Genomic DNA, 24,321 nt, shown 5'->3' on the forward strand with positions numbered 1-24,321 from the left:
TTTAGAACATGAGTGTCCTCTTGTGGCAAAGATGGGTACATTTTAAATTTGTGTCACTGCCACACAGAGTGACTGAGAAGTTTGCCTGAAGAAATTCTCTCTCTTTTATTTTTTTCAGATTGAAATAGCCACAGTGATGCCCTCAGGGAACCGAGAGCTCCTCACTCCACCCCCACAGCCTGAGGAGGCCCAGGAAGAGGAAGAGGAGGAAGAATCCACTCCCAGGCTGATTGATGGCTCTTCCCCGCAGGAGCCTGAATTCACAGGGGTTCTGGGGCCACACACAAATGAAGGTCAGATACATCAAAGCAGAATTACAACTGAGTCCACATTAACTGCAAAGCTTCAACTCTATAGAGAAACCACATGACATGACCCAAGAAAAAAAGTTTTGGAATAGGCCAGGTTTGAAGTAGATTTATACATAGATTTTACATTCAAATATAAAGCAGTTTTAATAATTCAGCTTTGGTCTCGCTAAAATGATCAAATAACCAAAGATTTGGGATGAAAATATTGTACATCATTACTCAAAACCTGTGTAGTGGAATGTATTTGTAGAACAGAGAGTATTTGATAAGCAGGAAAAAATCTTTGCCTCTGAGATCAGGCCACAGCATTTCAAGGGGATAAGAGATGATGAGGATGAAGATGATGGTAATAGTAATAATATTTTGCACTAATTGAGCATATACTATCTGTGGCCCCTATGCTCAGCACTTCACATTATCTCATTGGATTATTAAAACCTCCCTGTGAGAGTGTTAATATTACTCTTTTCATTATCATGGAAACAACTATAATTCAAAGGGGATAGTAACTTGCCAGATATCACAAAGCTGTTACATAGTGGGTTTGAAGCCAGCCTGTTCAGATTCTTGGCTGTTTATTTATTTAAAAACAGGCTTCTTCTCACTCACTCCTAAGAAGTAACAGAGAGAGGAAATTTGTTGCACAACATCAGACACTATGTTGCCTGGCCTGCAGATGAAACCAGGGCCTTTTAGTTAATGAGAAGGAATTCTTGGTGCTACATGTGATTCTATTATATGTCTATATTTCTTGCTTGAATGTGTCACTATCAACCTTGGGGGTACTCAAGAAGACTCACACTGGAATACTTTTATATATACAGAGAATGGCATAGTTAGGGAGTGTAGAAAAAAAGTAAGGAGAGTTCCCACTGCAAGAGTCAAGTGAGTATAGTGTCTCTGTATTCTAAGTTCTGTAGACACAAAACTTTAAGTAACCACTGTTTTCATGAATATTTCTGCCTAGCACAGGAAGATAGACATACAAACAAATTTAGAGGCAATACTGTATGTATTAATCCATGTTCACACTGCTGATAAAGACATATCCAAGATTGGGTAATTTACAGAGAAAAAAGGGTTTGATGGATTCCCAATTCCACGTGGCTGGGGAGGCCCCAAAATCATGGTGAAAGGCAAAAGGCACATCTTACATGGCAGCAGGAAAGACAGAAAGAGAGCCAAGTGAAAGGTGAAACGCCTTATAAAACCATCAGATCTCGTGAGACTTACTCACTACCACGAGAACAGTATGAAGGAAGCTGCCCCCATGATTCAGTTATCTCCCACCAGGTCCCTCCCACAACATGTGGGAATTATGGGAGCTACAATTCAAGATGAGATTTGGGTGGGGACACAGCCAAACTGTATCACTGTATTACAAGTCTTATGAGAAAAGTGTCCAGAACACACTGGGAGACAAAAAGAGTGGGAGGAGCAATATTACCTAAGGCAAGACTAAAAGCAAAGTACAGGAATCAAAACTGAGAGTTTCTTGGAGAGACAGAGGAGGCAAAATGTATGTATTCAAATCCCAGCACTGTGACTTGTTGGGTTTTTATAGTCTTGAGCAAGGCATTCAATATTTTTGTGCCTTAGTTTTCTCATCTAAAAAACATGGGATAATAAATAATAGAACTTACCTTACAGAGATGCTGTCAGCATTAAATGAATACGTGTAGTTACTGGCCCATAGTAAACATAGTGTTAGTTACGAAAATTCTAATATTGATAAAGGAGTTCATGCACTGTTTTCTCTCTTAACATTTTTAGTGTACAATACATTATTATTAACTATGAATACTATGGTATAGCAGACCTCTAGTACTTATTCATCCTATATAACTGAAATTTTATACCCCTTGAACAACTCCCCATTTCCTGAGGCTCTGGTAATGACCATTTTACTCTTTGCTTCTTTGAGTTTTTAGCTGTTCTTCAATAAGTAATATGAAAAGTTGCCCTTTCATCCAATGCCTTCTATATGCCAGACACTCGAATTGTTTTATCTACATTAACTTTTGGAAGAGTCATAACACTATGTACTGGACACTGATCACTCATTTTTAAAAATAAGAAAACTAAAACTCCAACATACTATAAAATGTGTCCAGTATCACAGAGGTGGTATGTGGAATGCAACATAGACCAATAAATGTTGTCAGTGTCATTAATGAATATATTATATTCTTTCTGTGTAGTTAAATTTCTGTGTAGTAGAACACTCTGCAAGTAGAAAAAAGAAGAGACATAATGAGAAGGAAATGTAAATATCCAGCATAAAGCACCCAAAATAGGAAAATTAAATATCCCTAGAACATTACTTATGTTTAAGTGATTTCAGATCCTTCAAAAGTTGACCAACCTGGTATCAATACCTGTACTCTGGATCTCTCAGCTGAGCCAGTAACCACGGAGGAGCAGAATGCCCAATCCTTTCAAAAGCTTGAGTCAAGTAATGCTTCACTAATGTCAATTTAGAAACATAAAAAAAACTAAGACTTTTAAAGAAAATTTTTGTCTCTAAAGTACTCTGAGGATAAATAATGAAGTTAAAAACTCAAACTCACATTTTAATTTCAAAGAAGAAGCACAGATTCATCAACATTAAATAGTTTAGAAATATTTAGAATAGTAAAAATAAAAATACCATATTTTTACTACTAAAACAAATTTCTAAAACTAACATTCTAAAACCATGTAATGTAGCCTTGAGTTAGGTGTAGAAAAACTTAGAATTAAATTATAACTACTGTGAATATGTAAAAATTACCCTAAGCAATCGTTGCTTAATTATCAAGGTGATAAATATATAGAAGAATCAAATGTCTTAACTCTTAAAATTTTTATGACGAGTATAAAATATTAATTTACAATGATTGGAGAAATTAGCACATATTAAATATTTTACAGCTCCCGCTTAAATATTTTTTCCTGGCTTTCCATTCTTAAAATGGAAATGACTTTTGTATTTAATGATAGTAATAAGACCTTAATAGGTACATTATTAGTTCATGATTACAAACCACAAATGGACCTTTCAACTAGGGTGATCAAATCTCCTGGTGCGTCTGGGTGTGAGGAGTTCCCAAAGCAAGTGTCTTTGAATGTTATAAACAGGAAAGTCTCAGGTAAACCAAGACAAATTGATCATTGAGCAATTTCAGGACATTTCTTCCACCACTTTTCTCTTCTAGTTTATGTCATAGAGATTTCACTTTCTCCATTCATTTCACATCTTACAACCCTTATTTACCTCATCCCTAGACTCCTCAAGCCTGTCAGATAACTTAACTTCCTACTTCACAAAGAAAATGCAATTTCTTAGTCAGCAGATCCTTGGTCTTCCTGTTTCCAGACAAATAATCTACCTACATCTATATCAATGTGCTCTTCTATCTCCCTCTCCTTCTAGCACAACAAAGACACTCTGTCCTTCCACAGGTGGGATGAAAATCTTTCCATGTTCTTTGAGTTCTATTTCCTATTGTCCTTTCATGATCCTTTTTATATTCAACTTCACCTCCTCTGGATCTTTTTCTCCAAATATCTTCCACATTAATCACCCCCTTCATCATACAAACCACAAGCATATTTTATTATAGTTATCACTATGTCTCATCCCTTGCTCTTGACAAACCTCTCTGCATTTTCTACATTTGTGGCAACTTTTCCCTTACTTCCAACTTCTCCCTTAATGGACTGTAATCTGCCTTTCAGCTCCCTCACTTTGCATATCTTGTAACTCTCTGATAACCACTGCAATAACTAATCCAAGAACATTTTTCAGTCCTTAATTTACCTGACATCTCAGGAGGCTTAGGTTGTTGATTATTTCCTTTCCCTTAAAACCCTTTTGTCTAAAACCATCTTTTGTCTACACTACGATTCACTTCCACTTTTTCCAGTTGCCCTGCTTCAGTCTTCCATTACACCTTCCAGCAGACTTAACTCTTACCATGCAAACTGCATCGTATGATACCTCTGTCCATCCTCATGGGAAGAAATAAAAGCTGTAGCACAGCCTACAAGGCCCCTGCATGTTATGTCCCATACATTTCAATGTTCTCTGAGTTTTCACCATATGGACTATCTTTCAGTCCCTCCAAAGTGAAGGCACACGCTGCTTCCTTTGCCTGGCATACTATTCCTTCCTACCTGCATAGTCAATTATTCCTCTTCTGCTGATCTCAGCTCAGCTTTCCCTTCAGAGTTGCCTTCTATGATTTCCAGACTAGGTCAAATCCCCCTATGTTATGTTCAGATGACACTTCATGACATTTGTCGCATTCATAATTTTACTTGTGTGATTAACATTCATGTCACATAGCAGATCATAAAGCACAACTGTGTCTCTTTGTGCTCACCACTGTTTCACCAGCTAGCATGGTGCCATTTACACAGAAAGGATTCAATGATATGTATTGAGCAACTGAATATTAATAATTATTATCTTTTATTTTTCTTGAAGCAGGTGTTTTTTCAGTGAGATGTTTCACTATTAAACCAAAGACTTAATGAAAAATATTACATGTGCTATTTTAACTTTATGAAAAGCACAATAATAATGTTTAAATTTTGAATATAGAATTTCTAATAAATAGAAAAGTACTCAGTAATTTTAAATTATTTTTAAAATGTTACATTGAATATACTAATTGTTCAGACTATTTTTTTTTTTGTTTGTTTGTTTTGTTTTGTTTTGTTTTGTTTTTTGAGACGGAGTCTCGCTCTGTCGCCCAGGCTGGAGTGCAGTGGCTGGATCTCAGCTCACCGCAAGCTCCGCCTCCCGGGTTCACGCCATTCTCCTGCCTCAGCCTCCCGAGTAGCTGGGACTACAGGCGCCCGCCACCTCGCCCGGCTAGTTTTTTGTATATTTTAGTAGAGACGGGGTTTCACCATGTTAGCCAGGATGGTCTCGATCTCCTGACCTCGTGATCCACCCGTCTCGGCCTCTCAAAGTGCTGGGATCACAGGCTTGAGCCACCGTACCTGGCCTGTTGAGACAATTTTAATTGGTATGTTTGACTTGAATATTCTATTTACAGAAAACATTATGAGAAAATATAAAATCTCCTTGGTTAGTGGGAGAGTCTAATCTTGTTTATCAAACATTCCACATTATTTCTTAGAAATTGATTTGGTACTTACAAATAATTTCATTTTCCTTTATCTTTTAGACTTTCCAACCTGTCTTCTGTGTACTTGTATAAGTACCACCGTGTACTGTGATGACCATGAACTTGATGCTATTCCTCCGCTGCCCAAGAACACCGCTTATTTCTATTCCCGCTTTAACAGAATTAAAAAGATCAACAAAAATGACTTTGCAAGCCTAAGTATGGATGACAGCAGTAACAGCGGTTTTCACTGCTTTACAGAATTCCCTAAAATTTTTACATTGTCAAATGTTGGCTGAGAATGCAGCTTGAATGCCAAAGCCTGGTTCATGAATCAATAGTTTTTTGTTATTTAAAAATTTGACAATTTGCTTTAATAATTATAAGAAAAAACAACAAACAAGCAATAGTCATCTCAAAACCACATAGGTGATGTTTTCAAATGAGCAATTTACACTAAATATGCATGATAAACAATTATATTTTACATGCTGGAATGTTTTCTCATGTTCTTATGAGTAAAATGTCATGGTCATATTTATGAGGAGTTGGCTTTTTAAAAATAAACTTCCACTAAAGCATAGTTGCTTTATGATGGATGAATTCTGGCTTTATAGTTGTTGCCAACTTAAAAGAATTTTGGTATGTGTCATAAAATGTTTTAATCATTTGAAGATTTCTTTCTAATGCCTGTATCTTTGACTGTTAGAAAACACAACACTCTTTATCACTGAGGGAAACATTTTAAATGATAAAATCCAGACAAACTTTATGAAGATTATGGAGAGAAGACCAGTTATTTTAAATGTGGTATACCAATTTCTTTGCTAAAGTTATACTCCTAAGTACATAAATATGAATAGTATTTGGGGAAATAATTTTTATAAAAAGAAAGATAATCATTTCATTAACTGTGCATTGCTAAATTCATATTTATATTTGCAAAATAAAGGAAAATTACATTCATATTTTTGTGTGAGCAAAACAAGAATATTTAACTACTTCCTTTATTTTTTTCCTCTAGGTGATTTAAGAAGGATTGATCTGACATCAAATGTAATATCTGAGATTGATGAAGATGCATTCCGAAAACTGCCTCAACTTCGAGAGCTTGTCCTGCGTGACAACAAAATAAGGCAACTCCCAGAATTGCCAACCACTTTGACATTTATTGATATTAGCAACAATAGACTTGGAAGGAAAGGGATAAAGCAAGAAGCATTTAAAGTAAGTTTTAAGTTTGATGTGCGGATTTTTATCTTCCAATTTTATTTGCTGTCATTGACTAGCCTTTTTATTCGTATGGGGAAATTGATTGATTGATTGATTGATTGAGATATGGTCTCACTCTGTCACTCAGGCTTGAGTGCAGTGGTGTGATCACAGCCCACTGCAGCTTCAACCTCCCTGGCCTCAGATGATCCTCCTACCTCAGCCTCCCCAGTAGCTGGGACTACAAGACACGTGTCACCATGCCTGGCTAAATTTTGTATATTTTTGTAGAGACATGGTTTCGCCATATTTCCCAGGCTGGTCTCAAACTCCTGGGCTCCAGTGATCCTCCCGCTTTGATCTCCCAAAGTACTGGGATTATAGGTGTGAGCCACTATGCTCAACTTCTATAAGGGGATTTAATTTAGTGAGACTTTTAACTTTCAAAATAAACTTATCAACTGCATCTATCGTGCTTTTGAGAAATACTATGTTCCAGTACATTGTGAGGGTGATCAATCACCAAGAACAGAAAGCAGGGCTAGAATAAGAAGTTGGTGGCTACCTGAAGCACCGTCTACAGTCTACAGGAGCACCTGGAAGTGACGCAAGCCAGAGAATCTGTATTGATCAGACCCTCCACTCAGAAAGACTATCTGGCTAAAAGGATAGCTACTTGGCAGGAAATGGGCAATATCTTGAAGACAGCAGGCTACTAAATGACCTTATAAAGAGGATGGATTCAGTTAACCTTAGAGATTTTGTTTTCTAAGTGAAGCAAGCAGGTTTGGGGCTACAGGACTTGCTTGGAAAAACAGCATAGGGTCTGAGAACAGCAACGAACTGGCTTTCTTGCCCCCTCTTAGGGCATTCAAGCAGCCCCTCCCAGTGCACATTGAACACATAATTTTAAAATACTCTTTAGAGAGACACCACATTATTCTCAGGAATGGCACAGGGAATAGTGTGGCCTCATTACCACTGAGTGGTGGTGAATACCCTGTCTCTCTACTAGGCCTCCTATGATACCATCAATGGTAGCTACGGGAGTTAGGGCATCTCACTATAGCCAGGCAAGGGTCATAGTTTAGTCTGCCCACTCTGCCTCTGTTGGCACAGGTGGTGATCAGTCACAGTTTATTCTAGGGTGTTTGGCTACAGTAGAACAGCTATTGTCTAAATGTTTTCTGTCTTGCTAGGCTGCCCCTTTCCTGGTACTTGGGCTACCAGGCCATTGCTAGGGAGGAACTATTTGTTCCCATGCCTATAAAATAAAGGAAATGCTTGTTATGTCTCATCAAAATCCTCAAAATCCCACTGCACAATGTCTTTCATAAGAGGAAGCAGCCTTGCTTAAATTGAGAAAATTAGACTGAACAAAACATGGTTCTTCCTAGAGACTGAGAAACACATTGTATTTTCATAAAGAAATATTTGCTTGCAGCCAATTTTTCCAAAACTCATTTGAATTGTCTAATAACTCAGAAAACTAAGCTGCCTCAACTTTACAAAACAAGACCTGAACTGGAACACATTATTTTACAAATATTTGCATGGAGAGGGAATGGGAAACACAACTGTGGCACCTCGAGTTTTTATTGAGTTCCCACATTTGGAATGTTTACAGGACATGTATGACCTCCATCATCTGTACCTCACTGATAACAACTTGGACCACATCCCTCTGCCACTGCCAGAAAATCTACGAGCCCTTCACCTCCAGGTAGGAGTCTACCAGTAAGGTGTGTCCAAGAGCTTCAGAGAAAGCAAAGCCAAGAAGGACATCAGGACACAAGAATTTGTCTGTAATGGCATGTTGACACACTGTGACAACTTTTCTTCTTTTTCTCTTTTCTCATTTATTCTCTCTCTTTATCTGAATATAAAGCTATCTTTATACATTCAACACTCTATTCTAATTGAATTCTGATAACTTTACTCTTTTACTTATTTTCTGAAGCAAAATACACCCTTTTGGTACACAAATCTCTTTAGGAAAAAAACGAAAAACAAAAAACAAACAAACAAAAAACACTGAAAGTTTCACCTGTTGAAGAAAATGTAAAGATTAGAAGTGGAAAAGTAAAGGGAGAAATAAAAATCTAAGTTGATGTTTAGTTGTCAGAGAAAAAAAAATCAATTTTAGCCTGTGATTTTAGGTTTTATGTATTGAATTAAATTCAATCCGAAGGCATTCCTATGTGCTGAGAGATGGCAAGCTCCATCTCTCTGGATAAAGAAAGTGCAGCATTTTTGTTTGTTTGTTTTGTTTTGTTTAAATAAAAAACATATTTGAAAGTTTTGGTGATTTTAAATCCCATTAAGCTACATGTTATCTTTGAAGTATTCAGTTTGATTAGTTTAATGAATGAATAATATTTTATTTTCACCTATGTGATTAAAAAATTTTTCAATCATAATGAATATTTTTGGTTGTTAAACAAATATAAATTATTTCTTATTTCAGTTGTAAATTTTAGCCTGTAGTTATAATCAACATTCTCTAACAAATTGATCTGTTCTGTGGAATAAATAGAGAAAACACCCATTTCATGCTCAAAGCAACAAGGAAACAAAGAAACAACGTCATAGTTTAGCATTATATTTTATGGCAGAAATGTACAAAAAGCGATTTTGCTATGTAAGAGCAGGACATGAATTCCTGTAGTTCCCCTTGTGGATTTTGTGAATATTTACCTTTGTGCCTTTTCTTTTTTCCTATCAATATAAACATTTTCATATTTTCAGTGTCTACATATGTATAAATATATATCTCTATATATACATATATGTATATACACACTATGTATATATGTGTGTATATACATACATGTATGTGTCTTGGATATCTGTCTCTTTTGTGGGTTTGTCTGATTTGTTTACTTGCCTATTGTATATGTATTTTCTAGCCATTTGGCTTGATTTCTGGATGGCTCTCTCTTTTTTTCTGGGGGTGAATTTCTATACATATAAAGATTTCTTTCCTTGTTTATGACTGAAGGAAAGATTTCCAAGGGAGTACTTAAAGAGATTTTGGAATGTGTTTTCCAATTATGAATTAAATTTTATTACTATTATCTGAGATGATACTGATCCTACCAAGAAAGAAGTCTTTGATGTTATATTTAAACATAATTTGTTTGTATATATAACATGAGGGAATTTTTTAAAGTAACTGCTTTTGCATTCCCATTCTAAGCTTTGAAAGTCGGTAAGTGCAACTTAAAAATATTTTCTCCATCACTGTCACCTCACAACATCCAATATACATATATCTGTTTTTCGCTTACATTGTCTTCAATTTCTATATTTTTTAATACGTAAATAAATCCCCTTTTTTATTCATTTGAAAAATATTTGCGTATAGCAATTAAAACTGAAGGCTCTGGCAAAAGCGTATGCCCTGGGCTGAAATTCTAGACCCAAAACTATCTGAAACTCCCTGAATTTCTGTTTTCTCATGTGGATTAAAAGGTGATCTACTATACAGGATGGCTGGGAGGATGAATAAAACAATGTTTATAAAGCATTTAATATAGCTACTGATATATGATAAATACTTAAATATAAGTCACAGTTATTAACAACACATATCTATCACACATCAAAGGGAAGAGCAGAGATAATAGGCACAAAATATGCATTATTCCTCACTGACACTTTATAATGATAAGAGGGTTAATATATCAGGGTCAATACATAGATGATTATAAACATGAGGCAAAAACTGTCAGAAATGAAAGGAGAAATAGGCAGTTCAATAGTAATGAAATATTCCAACTTCTTGTTTTCATTTTTAAATTTACTTTTTTTTTTTTTTTTTTTTACAGAAAGGGTCTTGCTCTGTCACCCAGGCTAGAATGCAGTAGTATGATCATAGCTTACCACAGCCTCAAACACCTGGGCTCAAGCAATTGTCCTACCCCAGTCTCCTGAGTAGCTAGAACTTTAGGGTGTGAACCATTATGCCTGGCTACTTTTTAAATTTTTTATAGAGACCAGGTCTCACTATATTGCCCAGGCTGGTCTTGAACTCCTGGCCTCAAGTGATCCTCCTGAATCAGCCTCCCAAAGTGCTGGGATTACTGGCATGAGCCACTGCACCTGGCCCCGCTTCAATAGTGGATAGAACAACTATCTATAAGATCACTAAGTAAATAGAAAACTTGGACAACACTGAAAACCAATTTGGTGTAACAGTCATCAACAGAACATTCCACCCAACAATTTCAAAATACACATTTTTCTCAAGTGCACAAAGAACATTTCCCAGGTAGACCACATACTAGACCACAAATCAAGTATTAGTAAATTGAAAATAATTAAAATTATACAAAGTATGTTTTCTGATTCCAATGAAATTGCATTAGAAATCAACAAAAAATAAAATTTAAGAAATTCACAAATATGTGGATATGAAATGAAATTTTTCTTAATCACCAATGGGCCAAAATAGAGATCTCAAGAAAGTTAAAAAAAAAAATCAGAGATAAATAAAAACAAAAATAAAACATATTGAAATGTATGGATGGAGCTAAAGCAGCACTTAATGGGAAATTTCAGCTGTAAACACATATATTCAAAAAGAAGATCTCAAATCTATAACCTAGCCTTTCACCTTAAGATAATAGAAAAAGTAGAGGAAACTAACCCAAAGTGAGCAGGATAGAAATAATAAAATTTAAAGCAGAATAAGTAAAATATATAATAGAAAAATAATAGAGAAACAAAACTAAAATTTGGTTTTCTAAAAGATCAACAAATTGACGTATTTTTAGCTGAAGTGACCTAGGAAAAAAGTCACAAATTACTAAAATCAGCAATAAGAAAGGGGACATTACTACCAACCTTATAGGAATAAGAAGGATCATAAGGGATTACTATGAACAAATGTAAACCAACAAATTAAATGAACAAATTTCTAGAAAAATGCAAGCTATTGAAATTGACTAAAGAATGGATAATCTGCATAGAGCTATAATAAGCAAATATATTAACTTAGCAATTTAATATCTTCCAAAAAAGACAACCCACTCCCACATGGATTTACTGGTTGACTTTATCAAACATTTAAAAAAGAATTAATAACAATCTTTCACAAACTATTTCAAATAACAACAAAAAAAAGAGAACATTTCCTTCCTAACCCATTCTGTGAAGCCAATGTTACCCAATAACAATACTCGACAAATAGATCACCAGAAAAGGAAACTACAGGCCAATACCCTTTATAAATATTGATGCGAATAGCCTCAACAAAACACAACAAACTGAATTCAACAACATATAGAAAAGATTACACATCACGACCAAGTGAGATTGCAGAAATATAAGAATAGTTTAACATTTAAAAAGCAACCAATGTAATATATTAATAGAATAAAGGGTTAAAAAACATATGATTCTTTCAATAGATGTCAAAAAAGCATTTGACAAAATCCAACACCATTTTATTATAATATTACTAGAAATATAAAACTAGGAATAGAAGGAACTTCTTCAATCCAATAAAGAACATCTATAAATAACTCAGGCTAACATCATCTTCAATGCAGAAAGACTGAACGCTTTCTTCCTAAGAACGGAAACAAGACTAAAATTGTTTGTCTCACCACTTATATTCAGTATTGAGCCTGGCAGTTACAGCTAGGACTATTAGGAAAAATAAATACATAAAATATAATAAATAAATAAATGGTTTCCAAATTGGAAATGAAGTCATTTTTCTATTTTCAGATGACATGATCTTGCATACGAAAAATCTTAAGGAATCCACTAAAAACTAGTTGAACTAATAAATGAGTTCAGCAATGTGGCAGGTTACAAAATCAATATACAAATATCAATTGTATACAGGATATCTATACACTAGCAATGAACAATCTGAAAAAAAGTTAAGAAAACAATCCTGTTTATAATAGTCACAAAATTTTAAAAGTACCTAAAATAAATTTAACAAAGGCAGTATAAGCTTTGTATACTTAAAGCTACAATACATTGTTGAAATTAAGATCTAAATAAAGAAAAGATAATTCCATATTCATGCATCAGAAGACTTACAACTAAGGTGGAAATGGTCCCCAAATTAATCTATAAATCTTAGGTATAGAAAATCCAAAGGAATCCACTAAAGTATTTGAACTAATAAAAAAGTTCAGCAATGTTACAGGGTATAAAATCAATATAAAATATCAATTATGTTTCAATACACTAACAATGAACAAAAACACAGTGAGATACCAACTCATACTCACTTATTTGGCTAAAATAAAAGATATAATTAGAAGCGTTGCTTAAGATGCAGACAAAATCGTAACCCTCATCCATTATTGGTGGAAGTGTAAAATGGTGCACCTACTTTGGAAAACAGTCTGACAGTTCCTCAAAATATTAGAACATGAAGTTACTATATGACTCAGCAATTCAATGTCTAAGTATATACCCAAGAGAACTGAAAGCATATATACATACAAAATTTGTACACAAATGTTAACAGAAGCATATTCATAAAAGGCATAATTTGCATTTGGAAATAATTCAAATTTCCATTAATTGATGAATAAACAAAAATGTGGTATATCAATACAATGAAATACTATTGGACAATAAAAAAGAATGAAATACCAATACATCCTACAACATGTATGAATTTTGAAAACAATACTAAGTGAAAGAACTCAGTACCAATATATATACATATAATTCCACTTATGTGAAATGTCCAGATAGGAAAATCTATAGAAAAAGAAAACAGATTAGCAGTTGCCAGGGTGGGTGGAGGGGAATGTGTGGTTTTCTTTTGGAAGTGTTGAAAATGCTTTAAAATTAGACAGATGGTTGCAAAGTTCTGTTAATACACTACAAACACTGCACTGTACCATTTAAGTGGGTGAATTTTATGGTATGTGAGATACAGTAAATAAACCTAGGTTTAAAAATCCAGTCCAGGGTCCTGCTTACCTTCTGGATATTTGCTCCCTCCTTCCTTCCCCTCCTTTCAGCCACATTGACTTGAATGTTGAATGCTGAGGGAGGAGCATTCCATGCTAATTCCTCAGGGCTCTAAACCTGATGTTATCTTTGCCTAGAATGTTCTTTCCTTGTTTGTTTGTTTTTTTCCCCACACCTTTTTCTTCTTGTCAATCCAATCTCAGTTCAATTGTTACCTCTAACGATAACTTTTCAGTCATCCTATTTTCTTCACAATACTCATCATTTTTGGAAATAACTTTTCTTTTAGTAGTTTTCTCACCTCAATTTGTATTTCTCTTACTCCTTAAAGATATAAACTCCTTAAAGATAGGAGCATGTCTATTTCCTAATTTATCCCCATTGCTTAGAAAGTGCTTGGCATATACATTAAGTAATTTTGATTGTGGAAAAGAACAAAAGAATAAAAACAAGGGTGAAGCACAATGGACTGTGCTATCAATCAACAAGGATGTGTTGTATCTTGTCATAATTTATTTTCATCTTTTTTAGAATAACAACATTCTGGAGATGCACGAAGATACGTTCTGCAATGTTAAAAATTTGACTTATATTCGTAAGGCACTAGAGGACATTCGATTGGATGGAAACCCTATTAATCTCAGCAAAACTCCTCAAGCATACATGTGTCTGCCTCGTCTGCCTGTTGGGAGCCTTGTCTAATTTCAGATAATGGTTGGCATTAAGATGCCTACTATAAATAAACCATTCTTACTGCTCTCTTCCAAAACAAAACTCAGCATGATACTTTGAGATTGTGTTCTGAGAGATGATATGAGTACATAAAATACAATTTAAAATGCTATAATATAATGAAAATGTAGTAATTTAAGAAAACACCAGAGGAGTTAGGAATAAACCTATAAGATTTACAAAAAGAGCAAAACTAAGTGATAGAAAATATTTCACACATGTTCTTATAGATTGTGTATCACTTGCAAGTTTTAGGAGTTCATATCCTATATAATTTCAAATTAAGCACATAATAAAGTAAAATTTTGAAATGAACACTTTAGGTATTTTTGCCAACATGTAGGTGTTTTTAATTAAACTTTTCTCTTCCTTTTTTTTCCACTAAGGTATGTTTATTCCCCTAATCCACTAAAGAGCATGAAGAATAAAAGTATTAGAAAATTATAATGGCCTTGTGAAATAATCATTATAATCACACCATGCAAATAATCATATTCAACAATAATACACATAACCTCCAGTTGCTGAAATATAACCTTTCATCATCTTAAAAGAGCTGACAACTCATTTTAGATCTTTGATAAACTGGTTAATTATGTAGTGTATTTCTGTGCCTATAAGAAAAATAAAATATAGAAAATGGAAAATATAGAAGATGATATGATAATCATACTAGGGAAGAAGTTAAGTAATACTTTCTAAGGAGAGTTCATCTTTCTAAAATGTATAATCATAATACAGGAACATACATGGTTCAAAACTGAAAGACAATGAAAGAGTATCCAATGAAAGGTAAGTTTCCTTCCAGCTGCAACACCTCCAGGTCTGCTCCCCAGAAATAATGTTTTCTTGATAATTTTATAAAGATTTCCACAAGAAACAAAAACTTGCATATAAGTAACTTTTTCTTTTTTACACAAACACATATGTGCACATGCTACATGTGCATTTCACCAGAATGTGTGTATTATACATAAAATACACATTTTTAAGTACAGAAAATAAACACTATTCTGAACTTTGCTTGTTATTTTAAAATTATTGCTGGATGATCATTCCATATCAGCACATATAGCTGTGGTGATTCTGGAAACCACATATCAGTCCATCACATGGATGCACATTTTTTTCATTTACACCAAACTGCAAAGAATACCCTTGCTTGAACATGAATAAGTTTGTGTACATGTGAGAGTACATGTACTGATAAAATCATGAAAGTAGAATTCTGGGTCAAAGATTATTATTTTAAATTTTAATAAATATTACTAAATTGACCTTCAAAGACAGTGTAACCACTTACACTTTCACCAACAGTGTGGGAAAGTACATAATTCTCTAGAACTTCACTAAGATGGTTTAGTAGCAAATCTTTTCATCACTTCATAGTCTATTTCTGAATTAACATATTAAAAAATGAGACAATTAATTGGCAATATACTTCCTCCAGCATTGAAAAACACTAAATATATTTTTCAACTGTATCTTTCAATCAAATATATTTCTGTCTAAATTATTTGAATTTTTCCCCATTGCTCTACACCATTCCTTGTATGTTGCTAAATATAGATACTACAGTTAAATCAAAAATTTTCAAAATGTAATGACTAGAGAGCATTGCTCTAATATCTTCCACTTTAGGTGCATTAACGTTCCTCTGGTTCAGTTAAAAAGTATAAACACCTCCATGTCTTTAATAACAAAAAAGATCCGTTAATTTGCTTGAGATCTATGGAGAAAAATTAATCATTAATCAAATTTGTATACCCCAAAAGTTGAAAACTTGCAAATAGAATGACCATCTAACCATCAAATGCCACAAACCAGTGACAATTAAAAATTTATTTAGAAGCTTTTCTTTTGGCTTTTTAGATACACTTTGTAATAACTATATGACCATGCACCAGACTAAAAGTAGAATTGTATCTAATGTTGTACATATATATTAGATTTCTACTGTGGCCTGACAAAAATTTCCATAAAATTAGCAACTCAAACAACACCTATTTATTATGTCATATTTGTTCTAAGTTAGAAGTTCCACAAGACTCACCTAGGTTTTCTACTTAGGATTTCAAAAGACCAAAATCCAGTTGTTCTTCCCCAGGTTCTTGCATGAAAGACATAAAAAGCCCACTTCTGGGCTTATCTGGCTTTTTGGAAGAATTTTTTTTCCTTGCAGTTGTAGGTCCCCAATACCTAGCTGTCAGCCAGAGGCTCCCCACATCTTCTGGATGACGCCCACACTCCTCATTACAAGGCCTCCTCCATTTTCAAAGACATGTCAAATGTCTTTGAAATGGCATGTCAAATCCTCCTTCTACTTTCAATCTCTCTGATTTCCTCATCTCCTACTATCCAGATAAAATTCTCCTCTTTTAAAGTACTCTTTCGGTAGGGGCAAGCCCACTCAGGTAACCTCCATATGAACTTAGAAAAGGCCAACTGGTTTGGGGCTTTAATTATATCTGCTTTTTTTTTTTTTTTTTTTTGAGACGGACTCTCGCTCTGTTGACAGGCTGGAGTGCAGTGGCATGGTTTCGGCTCACTGCAACCTCTGCCTCCCGGGTTCAAGCAATTCTCCTGCCTCAGCCTCTCTAGTAGCTGGGACTACAAGTGTGTGCCACTGAAAGGACACAAAGATAGATGTGTACCCGCCCCCCACCCGCTACACCCTTGTTCTGCTCTCTAATCTTTGCACATACCAGAGATTTCGTAAGTTCTGTGAGTACCTGGTTTTCTGCACGTACCAGAGATTTTGTTTTGCACATACCAGAGATTTTGTAAGTTCTGAGGCAAGGTCACAAGACGTGTTTAAGTAAGATAAACTCTTGCTGCCATAAACCTGCTCTCCCGCCTCAAAGTTTGAACCAAAATATCAGAAATGGCGGGAACCAATCATAGTTAGCCAAATCGCCTTGTTCAAACACTAGCCAATCATATATCTGATTTGTATAATAACTCTATGCCCACTTTTCTTAGACTATATAACACTGCTCGGAGCTCAGTGGGGGAGCTCTCCTGCCCATCTCGTTTCACGAGCGAGGGAGAGTTCCAGGTTCGAACCTGTAATAAAGATCCTTGCTGCTTAGCTTTGACTCTGGACTCTGGTGGTCTTCTTCGGGGAATAAACGGTCTGGGCATAACACTACCACATCCAGCTATTTTTTTTTTTCTTGTATTTTTAGTAGGGGGTTTCAGTATGTTGGCCAGGATAGTCTATATCTCCTGAAGTGATCTGCGTGCCTCCCAAAGTGTTGGGATTAAAGGTGTGACCCACCACACCCGGCCCTGTAATTGTTTTTTAACAATACCTAGAAGAATGTTTGAATAACCAGAAGGCAGGAATCTCAGAGACCTATCTTTAAAATTCTACCTAACACAATCTGCAAATCCTAGTAGTATAAGCAAGTGGTGATTCACCACAGATAATGCCCTTCTTTCTCTACTCTTAAATCCTCCTAGAAAGACATAAAAAATAGTGATGATAGCAGTGGGAATAATAAGGAAATATTAGTAACATTTAATGAAAGCTTTTTATTATTGTATCTCTGGGATGGAATAGCTACCCTTTGATGATGTCTCTATGTGGACAAAGAAATACACAATGTCACTGACTTTTCAATTTCTGCTATGCCAGTGAGGTAGCCAAGTGGATGATTTGGTTTTGATTCATTTGTTATAGTTTAACAAAAAGAATTGCAATGATTCTTTGAAAAGTTCAGTTATTTTAAACATATAGACATATTTTTAGATAAAACTACATTCTAATGTTACTTTTGCTTGCATTTGTGGGAAATATAAATGAAAGTAATAAGAGAGAAAGAAAAATCATTTGCTATATCTTATTGTGTATGCATTTTAATGAGGTTAAATGATTAACATTGTCAGTAGACAAACTTGTAGCTCCCAGAGTGTCCATACAGCCACAGGACAACTTTGCTCAACTCTTATTAAAAAAGAAATAAGAGCTACACAACATCACTGCTATGAAATAGAAGAAGCCATATAAGAGTACACCTTAGAGGATAGTGTCAGAACATCATTTTTAGGCCTGGTGTTTAACTTTGAAGCATATTAAATGTAGTTTTAAAGTTAATTCATGTATACACATGTTGTTATAATAGCAACCAACTAAAGGATACAAACTATATGCCAGGCATCCACTAAGGTGTTCAGCATGTATTAATTCACAATATCCTAGGAGCTGGAGACAATCACTATTCCAAGTCACAAATCAGAGAAGAGAGATTAAATAACTTGGCCTGGATCAACAGCCGACTCCTAAATCCTGTGCTATTTGACTCCATTGTTGCACCTCAAGTACTGTTGGAACCGAACTGTCGATTCCCTCCTGGGCAGGGGTCGCCGCGAAGGACCACCGACACGAAATTCACAGCAGAGAGTTATTTATTACTAGCGCGCTAGGGTCCCAAGCTCTAAGTTGGCCCTGGGACCCCGACTGCTTGTTACAGGCTGTTTATATAGGCAAATACAAGTTCAAACACAGCTTAGGGCGCGAAATTCAAACAAAGCTTTAGGCGCGTGGTAATTGGGTCTAGCTATGGCCTGAGCAAGGTGTTTTGTTCTAATTGGTTAGAGCAGGACCTTATGAGGTTTTTTTCTTGGAGTTGCTGATTCCGGGAACTTCGAGGCAGGGTGGGACCCCTGGAATTGGCAGGGTGGGACCCCATGGGGTTGTTTCCCGGAATTGGCAGGGTGGGACCCTATCAGGGTGGGACCCTATCGAGGCAGGGTGGGACCCTATCCAGAGCCACCTGGTGTTAACTTTTTTCTATGTGAGGCCTAGTTTCTAAGTTTTATGAGGCCTAGTTTCATTCCCTCCTCTTTTTGTGTCAGAGGCTCAATCTTGAGCCTCTTCTTCAGTCCTGAGGGTCTGGTATTGTTGGGTCAGAACCATAGCATGTACTATGTTTAATCTATTTTTAATAAGGGTGAGTAAGCGGTTGAGTATGCATGGCCTGAAAGTCAGGATGAGCGTGAGCAGGATGAGGGGTCCTAAGATGGTGGAGATTAGGGTGCTAAGCCAAGGGGATTGGTTGTACCAATTTTCAAACCAATTTTGCTGAGATTCTCTCTCTTTTTTCCTCTTGTCTAATCTTTCTCTCAGTTTTGCCATAGAATCTTTAACTACTCCTGAATGATCTGCATAAAAACAACATTGCTCTTTCAGGGCTGCACAGAGCCCTCCCTCTTTCAGAAAGACAATTTCTAGTCCTCGTCGGTTCTGTAATACAACTTCAGACAGAGAAGTCAAGGACTCTTCAAGTTTTGTGATAGATTGTTCTATGGCTTTAAGGTCTTCATCTATGGTTATTCTAAGTTGTTGCAGATGATGGTTACCATGCACTAGGGCTGCTGTCCCGGTCTTAACTCCAGCCGCTACCCCAATTCTTAACATTACGGCGAGGGTGAGGGAGATAGGTTCTCTCTTTGGTCTAGTATGAGTTTTTTGCTCATACCGGAGATCAAAGGAGTCTCCAGAGTGATAGTATACTCGGGGAACAACTTGTACCAACACGCAATAGTGGGTGCCACTGCTAAAAACGGCTGTGGATATACAGGGGGTGAGCCCAGTGTTGCAAGCCTACCAGTCCGTCTCGGAGGGGACCAGATAGTGATTGGAGCTGGGTACTGTCAAGGTTACATTACAAAGATGCTGATGACTAGGGGGCACCTGGCCTATGCAGGTTCCTGACCCAGAAACTTCAGCCAGGGTTAGTTTTCTTTGTTGTTCCTACGCACATCCAGTAGGATTGGCGGAGTTAGTGAAATTATTAGTGGAGGCGATGCCTTCATAGTAAGGGGGGCCTGTTGCCAGACATAGCCAGCAAGAGGAGGTAAATTCTGGCTTTGTCTGGTTTAAAGCGAAGTAGGAGCCTTTTATGAGATTTAGGAGCCTGTCACCTATTCCTAGGTCAAGGGGCCCGTGGGTGACGTTTTGGGCTGAAGGTGTGTATTTAGAGGAGGTGGAGATTGGAGGCGGGGAAGTGCTTTTAGGAGCTCTTGGTTGGGGCTCTCTCGATGCAGGAACCAGGGGCTTCCCTGTTTCTGATAAAACTTGGTTTGGTCCTACTGCGACAGGGGCTGTGATAGGGTTGACTATTAATTTGATTTGGATGGGGATTCCATACAGTGGCTTTTGGTATAAATATAGGCCCCATATTAACCTGGATATCCAACGGTTATCAGATTTTGCTGCATCTTCAAACTTGATGCGGACCAGATTACAAGTTTTTGAATATCGGGTTCTGGTGCAGCGCTGGACAAAGGACATGGTTATGTACCAGGGTTTCGTGGCCCATTTCCATTCTCCATCATTAGTAGTTATACAGGACCAACTAGCGCAAAACAGGGCATCTATTTCTCCACAAGTTTTTTTCATTTTTCCTGTCCTGAATCCGGGACAGGCATAGAACCCGTTCCGGCTTACGGACACCCTTCTAGCCTGTTTTCTCCATTCTCCCCTTTCCATGTCATCTATCTTTGCTATTTTGTCTAGGTTGAAATAGAGGTCAGGGAACTAAGTCCCCATAGGAGCAATTTTTGAGGTTTTATCTAAGACCTCATGAGTACTAAAATCAATCACCTGCCAGGTCAGGTTATATGGCCGGTGGGGGTTATTACTGCCAGCGACGCAGGGAAGGAGGGCTAGTAACAAGCAAGGGGCTAGATACGAGAGAGTCTTATCTTGAGCGGGTCCTCGGAGCGTCGGAGTTTCTATGTCTCAGGTGGTGTTGGTCCGGGCGTCCCTGGAGCAGCCTTGGCGTGAGATGCGTGGATCCAAGTGGAGATTCCGTCAACCTTTATGGCTGTGGGTGTGGTCAGGAGAACAATGTAGGGTCCTTTCCACCGAGGCTCTAGTCCTTGAGTGCGATGTCGTCTAACGTAGACAGAGTCTCCCACCTGGAAGGGGTGACTGGTCTGTGGATGTCCTGGTTGGTACAGTTCTGCCAAGGGGGCCCAGATTTGGGCCTGTACTGCTTGGAGTCCTTTTAGCCGGGCTTGTAGGTCAGTCTTAGGATCGGAGGGGGAGAAGGAATTAAGCAAGGTTGACAAAGGGGGAGGTCCTCCGTAGAGGATTTCATATGGAGTGAGCCCAAAACGGTTAGGTGTATTCCGGGCCCTTAACAGAGCTAAGGATAGGAGGCGTCTCCAATCTTTTAAACCAGTCTCTAAGGTCAATTTAGTAAGGGTCTCTTTTATTGTTCTATTCATTCTTTCTACCTGTCCTGAGCTCTGGGGTCTATAGGCACAATGTAATTTCCAATTAATCCCCAATATCCTGGCGAGCCCCTGACTTACCTGAGAAACGAAGGCCGGCCCGTTATCTGACCCAATTACCTTGGGAAGTCCGAATCTAGGAAAGATTTCTTCCAAAATTTTCTTGGCTACTATGTGTGCCGTTTCTTGCCGGGTGGGGTAGGCTTCTACCCATCCTGAAAAGGTATCTACAAACACTAGTAAGTACTTATATCCAGCATAGTGAGGTTTTACTTCAGTGAAGTCTATTTCCCAATAGACTCCTGGGCGGTTACCACGAGTTCGTTTTCCTTCTGGCACTCGGGTAGCCCCAGCGTTTACCTGCTGACAGACCTTACAGGCAGATGTCACTTGTTCTACGAGGGTACTTGCCTTTGGGATTAGAAAGTCAGTTTTTTCAATCAGTAATCTTAGCTTTCGATTACTCAAGTGTGTCTAGGCATGCATCTGCTGGATCATTGCCAGGGCCTCCTTTTGGGGAAGGACTATTTTCCCTCCTTTTTCCCAGTTTTTAGTGTCTTTGTTTTCTATAGCCCCTATGGCCTTTGCTTCTTCCTGGTCTTCTGGGGTATAAGTATGTTCAATAGTTATGTGGCTGCTTTCGTCAGGTTCTGTGGCTAGGGTCAGTACTTCCGCCATGGCGGCTTGCCTGGCTACTTGGTCAGCCTGTCTGTTTCCTACTGCGACTGGATCCTGTCCTTTCTGATGCCCGGGGCAGTGAATTATAGCCACTTCTTGAGGAAGAAAAAGGGCTTTCAATAAGGCAATTATTTCAGCTTTGTTCTTGATTTCCTTTCCTTCTGAGGTTAGGAGACCTCTTCTTTCATAGATACTTCCATGAGTATGAGCCGTTGCAAAGGCATACCGGCTATCAGTATAAATGTTAGCTTTCTTTCCCTTGGACAGCTCTAGGGCCTTGGTTAGTGCTATTAACTCAGCCTTCTGTGCAGACGTGCCAGGAGGTAGTGATTGTGCCTAAATGGTGTTGTGGCCATCTACTACCGCCGCTCCCGCCCTCCGGGTACCTGAGTCAAGGTAACTGCTGCCGTCTGTGTACCAGGTGTGATCCGCGTCTGGGAGTTCTTGGTCTTTAAGGTCTTCCCGTGTTCCATGGGTCTCAGCCAGTACTTGCCGACAATCGTGTGGGCTTGGTTGGTCTTCCGGTACCGGCAGCAGCGTAGCAGGGTTTAGGGTGACCGGAGGGCCAAACTGGACGCGGTCCGTGTCCAGTAGGAGGGCCTGGTAGTGGGTTAGGCGTGCGTTGGTTATCCACCGGTCCGGGGGCTGCCGCACTATGGCCTCTAGAGCATGCGGGGTAATAATAGTCAGTCGCTGCCCAAGGGTTAACTTAGCAGAGTCCTTGACCAGCATAGCGGTGGCTGCCATGATACGGAGACACGGGGGCCAGCCAGCCGCTACAGGGTCTAGCTTCTTAGACAGGTATGCTACTGGTCTTTTCCAAGGCCCTAATTTTTGGGTCAAGACCCCTTTGGCAATTCCTTGCCTCTCGTCCAGGAAGAGGGTAAAGGGCTTTGAGGTGTCCGGTAACCCAAGGGCCGGGGCAGACAAGAGTGCTTGTTTTAGTGCCTCAAAAGCCAATTGATGCTCTGTCTGCCAGGTGAAAGGGGTGCTCTCCTTGGTGAGTGCATAAAGGGGGGCGGCCAGTTCAGCAAAACCGGGTATCCATAAGCGACAGAACCTAGCAGTTCCCAAGAATTCACGTACCTCCCTGGGATTTCGTGGTGGTGGAAGGCGAGCCACTGTCTCTATGCGCCCAGGGGTGAGCCACCTTTTCCCTTCACTCAGGATATACCCCAGATATGTTACCTTGGTCTGACAGAGCTGTGCCTTCTTGGCGGATGCCCGGTATCCTTTTTCACCCAGTGCCTGGAGTAGATGCCTGGTACCTTGTATACAGATTTCCTTTGTAGGAGCAGCCAAGAGGAGGTCATCCACATACTGGAGTAGAGTCACGTCTGGATTTTGGGTCCGGAAGTCAGTCAGGTCTCGATGAAGAGCCTCATCGAAGAGAGTGGGAGAGTTCTTGAATCCTTGGGGAAGCCGGGTCCAGGTCAATTGGCCTGAAATTCCTTTCTCAGGATCCTTCCATTCAAAGGCAAAGAGTTCTTGGCTTTGGGGGGCCAGAGGTAAACAGAAGAAAGCATCTTTTAAATCTAATACTGTATACCAGTCATAGCCTGGTTTTAAGGTGCTGAGTAAGTTGTAAGGATTAGGGACCGTGGGATGGATGTCCGTGGTTCTTTTGTTGATTTCTCTCAAGTCTTGGACAGGCCTGTAATCCTGAGTACCAGGCTTTTTTACTGGCAAAAGAGGAGTGTTCCAGGGCGAGTGACAAGGTCGCAACACTCCGAGTTCTAGAAATTTGTTAATGTGCTGCCGAATTCCTATATGAGCCTCTCGGCTCATGGGATATTGCTTGATAGACACGGGCACCGCCGTGGGCTTTAGATCAATTATGATTGGGGCTTGATACTTAGCTAGCCCGAGTCCTCCCGTTTCTGCCCAAGCTTGGGGAAAATCTTGCAACCAAATATCAGGGAGGCTAGTGATAACCGGAGCGTCGAAAAGCCGATGCTCATCTTGCAGAGACACAGTTAAGATTTGGATGGGCTGACCGTCCCGATTTAATACCTGGGCCCCTGTCTCGGAGAAATGGATTTGGGCTCCGAGCTTGGTCAGAAGATCTCGCC

At 38.1% G+C, this 24,321-nt stretch overlaps 1 protein-coding gene across 2 annotated transcripts in view; it reads left to right on the forward strand.

Annotated features, from left to right (window-relative positions):
* The window catches only part of LOC105483744 (epiphycan), a 53,289-nt gene extending 38,519 nt beyond the window's left edge, over positions 1-14,770 (forward strand). The window contains exons 2-6 of one of the 2 annotated variants that reach the window (XM_011744723.2): positions 119-293; positions 5,492-5,650; positions 6,456-6,658; positions 8,271-8,366; positions 14,126-14,770. In XM_011744723.2, coding sequence (XP_011743025.2) covers positions 119-293; positions 5,492-5,650; positions 6,456-6,658; positions 8,271-8,366; positions 14,126-14,296 — 804 coding nt within the window. In that variant the 3' untranslated portion in view covers positions 14,297-14,770. The remainder of the gene's footprint in view (positions 1-118; positions 294-5,491; positions 5,651-6,455; positions 6,659-8,270; positions 8,367-14,125) is intronic. The other variant, XM_071070684.1, reaches the window with a different exon arrangement.
* The last annotated feature ends 9,551 nt before the right edge of the window (positions 14,771-24,321 follow it).

Source organism: Macaca nemestrina, chromosome 10, assembly GCF_043159975.1.
Source record: "Macaca nemestrina isolate mMacNem1 chromosome 10, mMacNem.hap1, whole genome shotgun sequence".
NCBI lineage: Eukaryota > Metazoa > Chordata > Mammalia > Primates > Cercopithecidae > Macaca > Macaca nemestrina.